At 44.1% G+C, this 12684-nt stretch overlaps 1 protein-coding gene across 3 annotated transcripts in view; it reads right to left on the bottom strand.

The window, feature by feature from the left end:
* Positions 1-144: 144 nt before the first annotated feature.
* The window catches only part of CTXND1 (cortexin domain containing 1), a 46406-nt gene continuing 33866 nt past the window's right edge, over positions 145-12684 (bottom strand). Inside the window, exons 3-5 of one of the 3 annotated variants that reach the window (XR_006274812.1) lie at positions 8353-8425; positions 7183-7474; positions 145-2496 (exon numbers count right to left, since the gene is read on the bottom strand). Coding sequence is in view for 2 of the 3 variants with exons in the window: in XM_043493979.1 (XP_043349914.1) it covers positions 7241-7429 (189 nt within the window). In the remaining variant the exon portion in view is untranslated. Of the gene's footprint in view, positions 2497-6552; positions 7475-8352; positions 8429-12684 lie in introns of those variants that run through there. The other 2 variants (XM_043493979.1, XM_043493978.1) reach the window with 2 other exon arrangements.

Here is a 12684-nt window from a genome sequence, read left to right as displayed (position 1 = left end):
CACCAGTTTGGGGTGTCTGCCCTGCTGTTTTGACAGTCTGCCCTGAGGTTGGTACTCACAGTTGTGAACGACTCCAGACTGAGTGACAGAAAAAAATGATTAATTTAAATTCCAAAGTGTATGTGACCAGGATCTCCATACCAGAGAGAACTCTCCAGAAATCAGCTGAAATGGGGCTTTTTGTATAGGTAGCTGGCTTGATTTTGATTCAACGCATTTCTAAATCAGGAGTGAATTGAATTCAAGTGAAATTATGCCAGTGTAAAACTGGTGTAGGTGATGTCAGAATTGGGCCTAGTGCCTCCAAGGAAGCAGGACAGAGCTGTGAAAAGGTGTGTGGGGTTTCATCTATGTGTGATCAGCTCGAGCGCAAAGCTGTAGGGGCAGCTGATCCTTCCGGGACGATGGAGCTAAGCCCCGCCAGTCACACCACATCCATGTAGTGTGGCTGACGTACTGTAGGGTGCAATACCACCTGCTGCCACTGGAGAGCTCCCGTGAAGTTGCTCCTGCTGCTGGAAGCTGTGCTACACCTGACTGATGACATATGGACTGCAGGCAGCAGAGGGCGGCAGCTCAGAGCCAGGAATATAGGCTTTTGAGGAGCTATTTCAGTTCTGCTCCACAAAGGCAAAGTAGAGGGCTACCTAGGACTGGAAGGGACCTCCTGGGCCATTGACTCCAGTCCCCTGCTATCGCAGGCAGCCCCATCAGATAATCCTGCTCATAGACTTATCGGTCTCTTAAAACTAAAGCTAGGGATGTCTTACGTGGTCATTGGTGCCTCTACCCCTCTTGCAGCTCCACCATTTTTAATGGGCACCAGGGGTCCCTAAACAGATTAAATACGTTGTCCTGGCTCTGCAGTGTTTGCAAAGTCCATTTACCATGTTCATGTTAAAAGTCAGACCAATGTGAGATGCAACTGCACAGCTCCTCTCCTCCCCTTGCATTTATGTCATACAGGTAGCCAGATGCTTCAATGCCACCTGCTTCATCTCCCTTTCTCAGGACGATAGAGACTTCAACCTACGCAGCCTGCAATGTGATTGAATCAAGACTTTCTTATGGCATCTGGATGTCCAGAGTGTGCAAACACATTCTTCTCACCAAAGCTTGCAACTCCTGCGCTAGCCTTGCTCATTGGCCTCAAGCAGTGGGGGACTGAGTTACCCTCTCAGACCCACACTGAATCAGCAGGAATGTGCTGCTGTTGTAATTCCCTAGCTGGCATCATGCACATCCCTCTATTTCTTTCAGGAAAAGCTGTAAGCTAGCATTGGACAAGGTCTCTGTTCTGTAAATTCAGGGTTAATTACTTCTCTCATAAATGCATTTAGAGTGACTCAGGTTGTTCACTCAAGCTCTGATCTTTAGCTCAGAGCTATAGAGCCTGTTACAAGAACTCAGAGGATTCAAACCTCTGTTTCTTGCTAGAATATGGTTATAAATCTTACTGTTTTTTCTCTTTAAGAGTCTTTGTTGCAAACTCAACCACATATTTCCCACTCCAGTTCCCTGCAGATTCACTGCTGGTATAAACAAGAATAATTCCATTGAGTCTTTAGCAATAGGGTTCATTTAAAACAGGAAAGAATTTACCTGTTTGTCACCAAGCTGCAAGAAAGTACTTTCAAAGGGTTTCCTCTCTAGGGTGAAAATAGCATGAAATACTGTTGTTGGCCAGGTCGCATGCAGTACATACCAGCCCAAGCCGATGTGTTTCAGTGAATGTTAAATGCGCATCAGTATTTTCCCCCCAAAATGTTCCTTGTTTTCAGATGTTACTCAATACAAGTCCAGTCCAAAGTAAACAATTGCAGGGGCTTAGGCATCTATACCACAGTGCTGCAGAATAATCATTAAGACAGGCTACATTACATGGTACCCTGCGAGCCAAGGTTTAACCTCAGCACCCCTCTTACACAGCTGATCAGGGAAGGGACATCAAAATGGCTGCCTAGGAAAGGTTGGCCTCCAAACCTAGAGGTCATAGCACCTCTTGGGACAGAATTAGCTCCCTCATGATTTCCATATAGGGTCTAAGGGAGCAGCGCTACAGAGAGTGGCCACTCCCCTGCTCTAACTCCAATCCCCATGCTGCTCCTTGTGTGTGAACCCCTGTATTGTGCTAGGGAAAGGGGGATGGTAGTAATTACTCTCCCATCCCAGCAAAGGGAGAAGGGGCTCTGTCTACAGCTGCCACCTTTCATGTCCCTTTATGCAGGAACACTCCAGCCCATACTTATGGACACTTAGAGGCCGGTATCTTTGAAATCTCTTCTATGTATCTGGTGAACAGGCCATCTGGAAGTGGCTGTATAAAATGATGATCTTACCCCATCCCTGCTGTTGTTTGAGAAAGGCAGGTAGGCTTAGAAAAGCCAGAGGTTCCACAGCTCACAAATGTATTGTTTTATTCAATTTCTCTTGCATGTTGAAACATTAAAGGTCCACCATTTGACTGGGTTCCGTGATCTTCTCCCCTTGTTAAGCCTGTGAAGCCGGACCGTCGTGCAAACATTAATTTTTTTTTACCAAAGCTTTCAGGACTTCACGCATTCTAGGTGGGACCATTTCAGAGGCAAGGATTTGTAGCTGCCTGTTATGTGCTGTGAACCTCCTGTTTCTTGTATAGTTATTAAAGAGCAGTGACAGATTTACTCAGGGAATTCTAGAAGTCCTGCAGCTGTAATCTTGCCAGTGTAAAACAAAGTGGTCATAGTTGCAGGTTTCATTGGTGCCAAATTGATTTTGCTAAATGAAACTAGGGGAACAAAAAAGAATCTCTGTACCATGATTATTTTAGATGATGCATTAATTGAGTTTGCACCTGCCTAGAATCCTTGTCAACACGCCTCCCCCCTTATGCAATAGGGTTAAAATTGCAAAGGATCAAGGTACAAAGGGCCAGATCTTCAAAGACAGTGCAGCAGTTGCACCAGAGCAGCATGTACATGCAACTGGCCACTTGTTAGTGCAACAGCGTTGATTATGTATGTGAGCTACATGCACAAAGGTGGAGTTTGCAGGAGCAGCGAGAACACTGTGCTCCGGTTCACCCCAGATTTGAAAATCTGGCCACAAAAATTTCCCCCATAATTCTACCTTGGGACACCTCCCTTTGGCTAGATTGCCACAGCCCTTACTCAGCATACACAGGGGCTACAGGGGAATTGGTTCCCTCTGACTCCCCTGGCTTGGCCCTGCTCAGATTGTGATTCCAGAGTGGTGAGGAGAGCACTGGCAACTTGTCTGACACACTGGGCTGTCAGCAAGCTGGAAAAAAAGGATAGGGACAGTGGGAGGCACTCCCATTTGCCAGCCATAGTAGCTGTGGGGCATGAAGCTGCTCTATGAAAAGGAGTGAAGCAACTTATTCTTCTCTTGGACAAAAGAGGCAGGGAATTCTGACTGAGTCTCTGCTCTACTTGCCACCTTTGACTCCGGGTAGAGGATAAAGTTACAGTCTAGTCCTTTACAGTCCAATGAACAATTCAGACAGTAGAGAACAGCAGAATGGATTGTGAAGACCAGGAGAGAACCCGAATGGCCTTATTTTTAAAAAAGAAGAATGCATCCGATGAAGTGAGCTGAAGCTCACGAAAGCTTATGCTCAAATAAATTTGTTAGTCTCTAAGGTGCCACAAGTCCTCCTTTTCTTTTTGTGGATACAGACTAACACAGCTGCTACTCTGAAGTTCTGTGTTGAGGCCATTTATTGTATTAGATAAACACATTCACTACAAGATGAGTAGGTTTGCTGATTGTAAGTAGAGAATAATTATTTAAAATAAAACGAAGTAGCCGAGGCACTTGTTACATGCAGTTTAAATGATTATCCATGCTCAATGCTGCAGCTGTTTCTAACGCAAAACTTCCATTGACTTCAAGGGAAGTTATGTGACGTTGGGATTGCAGAATCAGGATTATGTGTGCATTAGAATAATGTGTGCTGATTAAAAGACAGGCAAGAAATTGCCAAGTTGACACTCAGAAGGCAAGAAATAAGGAGTGTTTTTGCTTTTGACACAGAAGTTAGCATTCCCTTTTACAGATAGCCCCAAAGAAACCTGGGGGTTATGCGAGTGAGGTGGCAGCAGACTGGGATGCACAGAAATCAGGTCATGTTTGCATGATCAGTGAAGAAATGAAATAGCCGTGTGTAGATATGAACTTCAAATGGAAAGGTCTTAGATGACTGGGTAGATGCTTATGGAAATCCTAAGCATGAGGATTTCACCTTTTACCAACAGAAGGATGAATCAGGGAGATTACAGCTGAAACAGAAATGCATTATTAGAAGAAAATAGACATATCCATAGGTAGCGTCCCTTGTGTTGAATTCCCAAACAGCAGCTCTAAGGTGGTTGCGTGTTTTGCTGGATTGGGGTCCTGTTTGTGACCCTAGGGTAAACCAAAGTATCATGGGTGCAGATAAACATTCACCAGAGTGTTCACACTGAAAATGGCTATCACAAGCCTCATTTGCACTGTCGATTAGCTGAGCAGTTAGGCGCGCAGGTAACTCACGAACAAAAAAGTGACTCTTGCTAATCAAGGGACTGATTCTGTTCCCCTTACTCTTGTTGGACTCTGCAAGTAGTCCCAGTAAACTCAATGTAAGATACTATTCAACGTGACTACGGGTGACAAAATTGAGCCACCCAGTCAGGGAGCAGAAACAATACCATGTGACCTAGGCAATAACTCATATAGTGTAAAGAGATACTCATAGTGCCCCAGCCATGAACAAAATAGACAGCAATTTGTTTGCACACACTATGTTGAATAATGTTCACATTGTAAAAATCCACAACTGGCCAACAGAAATAAGAGCTAAACTTGTCAGCTAAATTACTGGCAATGAGTAATTCAACCAGGTCAGGTAACTGGGAAGAGAGCTGCACTATCCAGGTAGATCCTAGCATCTATAGTAAACTCCTTTCTCCCAAATGAACACCAGAAATGAACAGAGGGTGAAATTCATCCCAGTGCAGAAGTTCTGAACAATGCTCTCCACACCCCTTAGAGCCAGATTTGGATGCCCTTAGTCATGTGGAATAGCACCTTACTCCACAAAGAATCCTTCTGAAACCAACAGGATTATTAATGGAGCAAGGTGCTAAGAACCAGGAGTAAGAAACGCAGAATCTGGTCCTTAAGGCAGGGACTAAATGGTGAAGAGCATCTTATGGGGTTCCTCTGAAATGGGGGAATTTAACCTACCCTATAATGAGACTCAACCAGTCCCTTTATTCCAACTTCACAAATAATTACAATAAATTAATACTTTGTACCTATATGCAGTGCTTCTTATTTACGGATCTCCAAGTTCTTTTTTGATATTGATTAAGATTCAGAGCACAGTGGGAGGCAGGCAAATATTATGGTGGCTCAGTTTACAGATGAGTAAAGTGAGGCACAGAGAAATGAAGTGACTTGCCTGGTCAAGTAGCATGTCTGTGACAGAGCTGAGACTAGAAACCAAGAAGCCCTGATTCCTAATTCCTTGCTCCAACCATTGGATACCCCCTTCCTGTACAATGCACCCTACCACATGGAGACAACCTTATCAGGGAAAGGCACCTGGCAGCATAGTCACGGAGTTGGGAATATAGGGGGCAAATAGCTAAATACCCCCCTCTGTATGTGGGTAGCTGGATACCTCCAAGTTTGGTGGAAACTGGTTCCTCACGGATGCACCCATGACCATTCTAGTTGAGACCTACCATCTGCAGCATGACTCCTGTAGTATAAACTCCTCATTACTCTAGTAGTTCCTTGGACTCCCTTGAACAAAACCTGTAGTCACTGCAGGAAGGCAGCTGTGGGTAAATTTTTGCAATAGAGACAGGATTGAAAGTCTTCAGGGAATATAGAACCTAGGATTTATTTTTGGAGGGAATTTCTTTCCCTCCAAACCTCAGAACTGCACAATATAATCTGGGAACTCTTTGAAGCCCTTTCTCCTCCTTATCTACAATACTTAGTGAATGGTTAACGGGGGAAATTGGGCAGATATTTATATTACAATTTTGTGAAAAGTTCTTCTATTAAGAGTACTTAATTTTGCCACGGCAGAATGCACATTATAATTTGTTGCTAAATACTCTTCTTTCTTACTGACCAGTAGAAAAATATAACACCATCTTATCTAGAGTAGCTAGTTCTGAGATCTCTCTTCTTCTCTTGCCTTTGCTTCTTTAATCTTGTGCAACCCAGATGGGTAGCAGCAAGACTGATTCTTAACAACTGTAAATAAAAGATGGGAGCAATTGTACATCTGCTCATTTGAAAATCATCACAAGTTTTGTTTCAGAGTAGCAGCCGTGTTAGTCTGTATTCGCAAAAAGAAAAGGAGTACCCTTGGCACCTTAGAGACTAACAAATTTATTAGAGCATAAGCTTTCGTGAGCTACAGCTCACTTCATCGGATGCATTTGGTGGAAAAAGCAGAGGAGAGATTTATACACACACACACAGAGCTTATGCTCTAATAAATTTGTTAGTCTCTAAGGTGCCACGGGTACTCCTTTTCTTTTTACAAGTTTTGTGTATTTCATAATTGTGACCCTTGGAAGTACATTTCTAAAATACTGTAGTGGAAGTGTGTGCCTAGAACTCAGTTAGCCAAGAATAAGTTTGTGCACATCTCTCTTCTCCACCGTATGTACTTCTTTCGGACTTACATTCACTGACATCCCAGGGGCAGAAATTCCCAGGAGATCTTGGTGGCATTTTTCATAGTCTTAAACTTTGCACACCTATAAGGTCTGGCATTTTCATAGCCTTAAGAACCACACAAAAATAACTGACAAACATATTGCAAGCAAGCGGTTGTCAAAGAAAGTTCAAAAGCCCTTATTACTTTTCCAAGTACTGATAGCTACCCATCCCCTTATTTATTGGAAACAATATAGACAATATTCCTTAAGGAAGAAGGTCAGGTTGAGGTTTATATTAGAAGCTTTAAGGGAGCCTTATTGCCTAGAAAGCTTTTGTGCTATTCAAGTTACAATCGTAATTTCTCTTGTTAATATGTGAAGGTTATAACAGAAATAGGCTGTACCATCCGATAGGGACACAATGATGTCTACAACCTGCTATGCAAGAAAATTTAATCAATATGCTGTCAGAGGTATTTGCACCACTCTGTATCTCGGTTTAATATACGTTCACCTTCTCTGAATGAAAAGGCCTTCCAGATTGTGCTGTGAAAGCTTCCCGCAGTGTCCTTTCAGTCACCCAGGTGCTGCTCCTCCCATGTGGAAGTTGGAATAGCGCTGTAAGGGTCCATGATGACTTTTGCACAGCGAATAATCATGACAATCAAGAAAAGGCAAAGGAAGACAAAACATGCTAATGTTAGTCCTTTGTCCACGTCAACATATGCAGGCTCTGGTGTTGGCACCCCCATTGTTTGCATCTCTCCTCATCCGGGTTTGTGCTTACTGCTACCATCATCATACACCTGCAAAACAACCAGGCTGTCAAACAGCAGGACAGTTGATATGCATCATGAAGCATGGGGAAAATAGCATTTTGTTGTCAATGGCAAAACTCCCATTGACTTCAATGGGCAGGATTGCATCCTGGTGGGTAAGAGAGGCTGGAAATGTTATGGGTCAGCCGGCAAAGAGAGAGATAGAACTCTTCTGTGATGATGCCCATGTTTGTTAAATTATCTCATTACTGTTTGTTCCCGAGAGGCTAATAAAGAGTGGCTGGTTTTATTTATTTATTTTTTTAACAGGAAAACAGTGTTAAAGGGGCACAATCAACTTGAAATCTAATCCACTGTTTGCTGTTAAAAAAAATCAAATTACCCCCCCGTCCCTACAGTCTCTTGTTTTTAAAATAGTTTACTTTTCACTGTAACAGACAACTGTTAGGGAAACTGTCTATAGTCAAAGTGCTGTCACTCACGCAAAGCAAACAAAGGGAAAAATAGTAAAAAAACAAACTTTTTTCCTAAACATTTCTCTTTCAGCTGCGGCAATTTTAGGAGTTACTGGCAATAATGGCAATATTGCCAGTTAATGCTTTCCACGGGGGCAGTATGAATTTATTATCCAGTTCTCCTCCACCTCAATGTGACTCCCATCAGTGTGACTTTTAAACTCAAGGTGCATCACCAGCCACACTGCTCAGAATGGTGTGACTAGCGCAGGGTTGGTGCACTATATCATCTAAGAGACTCTCAACCACCATTATCCAAATTTGTGAGTAAAGTGGGCTTGAGCACAGAACAGTGTTTGCTGGCCAGTTGCCGTAGCTTGCAAATTCTTTAGCTCTTAATGCAATTGATTTATATAGGAGCCCTAAAGGAGGGAAACTGACTCGACTTACAGAATGAGCGTGGGAGAGATTTCCCTTGACATCCACCCTTGGTCAGGCTGGTGGGTGAAGGAGGTGAGGACCTCTGCTGGAAAAGAACAAGAATACTGATTCAGTCTTTAAACATCTTCTGCAACTTTGGAACTAGTCATCTATTAGCCCTAAACAGTTCCTTATTGTTCAGTAACATTCAAAAACACTTCAACTGAGAGAGAGAAACTAGAGCTAGAATAAGCAACATCAAAGGGTGGTTTGGGTGGGAACCAGGCACTAATGCAGTGAAGTATGCCTACAGACAGGTCCTGCCTACATTCGAAAGTTTTACTGCCGAAAGTTCTCCCAGAATACTCCTGCCAACACAGCTATTTTGGCAGAGTTCATTCACATTTGGCTGCTATTAAAAAAGAAAGTGCAAGGTGCTAGTTGCTTTGGGTGCAAGGTGCAGGTCAGAGAAGGTGTATTCAAAGCAGTCTTCCCTATTGTTCATTGGCTCTGAATGAAAGGGACATGGTTGCCTGGAGCTCTTCATACTGACAGCATCTTTGTAGCAATGATCCCCTGAGAGGTCCTGTACAGAGTGGTGGGGAAGGTGCCCTACTCTGGCAGGAGAAATGTCTGAGCAAAGATCACATTCTACTTGAGTGAAAAGTTCAGTGAAATTGTCCCAGAGGGCCAGAAAGCTGTGCAGGCAAAGATAAATGGGAACCTCCACAAGTGGCAAAGGGCCCCTATGACTGCCAGATAACAATGTGAGCCAGTCCAAGCCAGCTCCCCACCAGTTAACCACACACTGTTTCTACCACTTTCCTGCATCTAATCACAGCCTGCTGGTAATGTGTTCTGGTCTTGAACACCTGAAAACAATCCGTTTACAAAGCATTTTCTGCAAAATCATGTAGTTTGAATTGTCACTTACTGGTTTGCATTGAGTTTACAATCAATGCAATCAGGTTTTTTTTTCTTTTTCTATGGAGTGCATATGATTTGGTTACCCGCAAGCATTGCAGGAAGAAGTGTGTACTCTGAATGGAAGCAAAAGTACTGGCAAAAGGTTTGCCTGTTACTGCCAGTTCATGCTCTTAAAATAAACCAGCTACTTTAAAACAGAATTTCTTTGTTCCTTGCAGAGTCCAGTGCCATTTTGAGAGTGGGAGAGGAAAAAGGGAGGAGATTGAAGTTTCAGGAGCTCTGAAGAAAGTATGTTGTGCATTACTTGGGGGGGGGCAGTAAATTACACCTACCTTAGGCCCCTTCCCCAGTGTTGAGTTCTCTCTTTGCGTTCAGCTGGGTTTCCAAGGGCCCCTGGTTCTTGGTTGGGCTGCATATTCCACATCCCTCTCCTCATTCAGCTTCTCCTCAGCCTGCAGGTCCAGGGTGCAATCCTGACTCAGTGTGACATCGAAACCTTTATAATAGCGGTAGCTGTTGGGAGCAGTGCCAGACTTTGTTCTCCTTTGCTCCTGGTAAACCTGCCACAGCTTCTTCCCCTTTGCCCACCGTTGGTTCTTGTCCATGTTGTAACCCAGCTTCTGCATCTTCTTTGCAATGTCAACAGCTAGATCTCTGTTCCTGTGGGAATTCCACAGCTGTGCCTGAGCAGCACCTTTCCACGACAGATGGCAACACACGATGCAGCTGGAGCCATGCTTGTTCCGCTGTGGTTGTAAAGGTGGCAGGTGGGGAAAGAGGTATTTCCAGAACATGCTTTACAGGGGGGCAGATTTCAGTCACTGTGACCCCGGGGCAGCAGAGTTAAAAACTTTGACCAGAGAGGTCACTGCTGCAGGGACTGTTGCATTGTGGGTTTCTTGCTGGAGGACTGTATTTGTCCATACAGGTACTGCTGCGTCCACACAGGCATCCTGCCAGTAGAATCATACTGTCTGAAGACTGGTTTAATTTTACCAGCAAAAGTTCAGGCTTTTGTTCGCAGGACTCAGATCTGAGTGTGGATGCAGGGAAGCCTGGGGCGATAGCAGTAACATTTTACTGGTAAAACTTTCTAAAATAGACTAAGCCACAGTGAAATGTTCTGAGCTGTGGAGCCTTATCACCTTCACGCTCCAAAAATCTGGTGTAGGACAGTAATTCTAGAGCTGTGCTATTCAGACTTTCCAAGGCAGTACTAGTGGTGAGAGAGGATAGCTGAACCTCGCTCTGCTCTTGAGCTAACATCCAAAGGCATCAGAATTGAGAGCGTTTGAATTGGGACTAAGGGCCCAATTCAGGAGAGCACTTAAGCTCAAGTTGACAATCCTTGGACTTCAAGCAAGTAAACTTAAGAGCTATCCTGAATGGGGAAGCTGTCTGGAATCAGGTTTCAGAGTAGCAGCCATGTTAGTCTGTATTCACAAAAAGAAAAGGAGTACTTGTGGCACCTTAGAGACTAACAAATTTATTTGAGCATAAGCTTTCGTGAGCTACAGCTCACTTCATCGGATGCATTCAGTGGAAAATACAGTGGGGAGATTTATATACACACACACAGAACATGAAACAATGCGTTTTATCATACACACTGTAAGGAGAGTGATCGCTTAAGATGAGCTATTACCAGCAGGAGGGGGGGGAGGAAGAAAACCTTTTATGGTGATAATCAAGATGGGCCATTTCCAGCAGTTGACAAGAACGTCTGAGGAACAGTTGGGGATGAGGAGGGGGAAATAACATGGGGAAATAGTTTTACTTTGTGTAACGACCCATCCACTCCCAGTCTCTATTCAAGCCTAAGTTAATTGTATCCAGTTTGCAAATTAATTCCAATTCAGCAATCTCTTGTTGGAGTCTGTTTTTGAAGTTTTTTTGTTGAAGTATAGCCACTCTCAGGTCTGTAATCATGTGACCGGAGAGATTGAAGTGTTCTCCGACTGGTTTTTGAATGTTATAATTCTTGATGTCTGATTTGTATCCATTTATTCTTTTACGTAGAGACTGTCCAGTTTGACCAATGTACATGGCAGAGGGGCATTGCTGGCACATGATGGCATATATCACATTGGTAGATGCGCAGGTGAATAAGTCTCTGATAATGTGGCTCATGTGATTAGGCCCTATGATGGTGTCCCCTGAATAGATATGTGGATAGACTTGGCAACGGGCTTTGTTGCAAGGATAGGTTCTTGGATTAGTGGTTCTGTTGTGTGGTGTGTGGTTGCTGGTGAGTATTTGCTTCAGGTTGGGGAGCTGTCTGTAAGCAAGGACTGGCCTGTCTCCCAAGATCTGTGAGAGTGATGGGTCGTCCTTTAGGATAGGATGTAAATCCTTGATGATGTGTTTGAGAGGTTTTAGTTGGGGGCTGAAGCTGATGGCTAGTGGCGTTCTGTTATTTTCTTTGTTGGGCCTGTCCTGTAGTAGGTGACTTCTGGGTACTCTTCTGGCTCTGTCAATCTGTTTCTTCACTTCAGCAGGTGGGCATTGTAGGTGTAAGAATGCTTGATGGAGATCTTGTAGGTGTTTGTCTCTGTCTGAGGGGTTGGAGCAAATGCGGTTGTATCATAGAGCTTGGCTGTAGACAATGGATCCTGTGGTGTGATCTGGGTGAAAGCTAGAGGCATGTAGGTAGGATAGCGGTCAGTAGGTTTCCAGTATAGGGTGGTGTTTATGTGACCATCGCTTATTAGCACCATAGTGTCCAGGAAGTGGATCTCTTGTGTGGACTGGTCCAGGCTGAGGTTGATGGTGGGATGGAAATTGTTGAAATCATGGTGGAATTCCTCAAGGGCTTCTTTTCCATGGGTCCAGATGATGAAGATGTCATCAGTGTAGCTCAAGTAGAGTAGGGGCATTAGGGGATGAGAGCTGAGGAAGTGTTGTTCTAAGTCAGCCATAAAAATGTTGGCATACTGTGGGGCCATGTGGGTACCCATCGCAGTGCCACTGATTTGAAGGTATACATTGTCCCGAAATGTGAAATAGTTATGGGTGAGGACAAAGTCACAAAGTTCAGCCACCAGGTTAGCCGTGACAGTATCGGGGATACTGTTCCTGACGGCTTGTAGTCCATCTTTGTGTGGAATGTTGGTGTAGAGGGCTTCTACATCCATAGTGGACAGGATGGTGTTTTCAGGAAGATCACCGATGGATTGTAGTTTCCTCAGGAAGTCAGTGGTGTCTCGAAGATAGCTGGGAGTGCTGGTAGCATAGGGCCTGAGGAGGGAGTCTACATAGCAGACAATCCTGCTGTCAGGGTGCCAATGCCTGAGATGATGGGGCGTCCAGGATTTCCATGTTTATGGATCTTGGGTAGCAGATGGAATACCCCAGGTCGGGGTTCTAGGCGTGTGTCTGTGCGGATTTGTTCTTGTGGTTTTTCAGGGAGTTTCTTGAGCAAATGGTGTAATTTCT

The sequence above is a fragment of the Dermochelys coriacea genome, chromosome 10 (genome assembly GCF_009764565.3).
Source record: "Dermochelys coriacea isolate rDerCor1 chromosome 10, rDerCor1.pri.v4, whole genome shotgun sequence".
Classification (NCBI taxonomy): Eukaryota; Metazoa; Chordata; order Testudines; family Dermochelyidae; genus Dermochelys; species Dermochelys coriacea.
The sequence above is the reverse complement of the archived record's forward strand: the minus strand, read 5'-3'. Positions and strand labels throughout refer to the sequence as shown.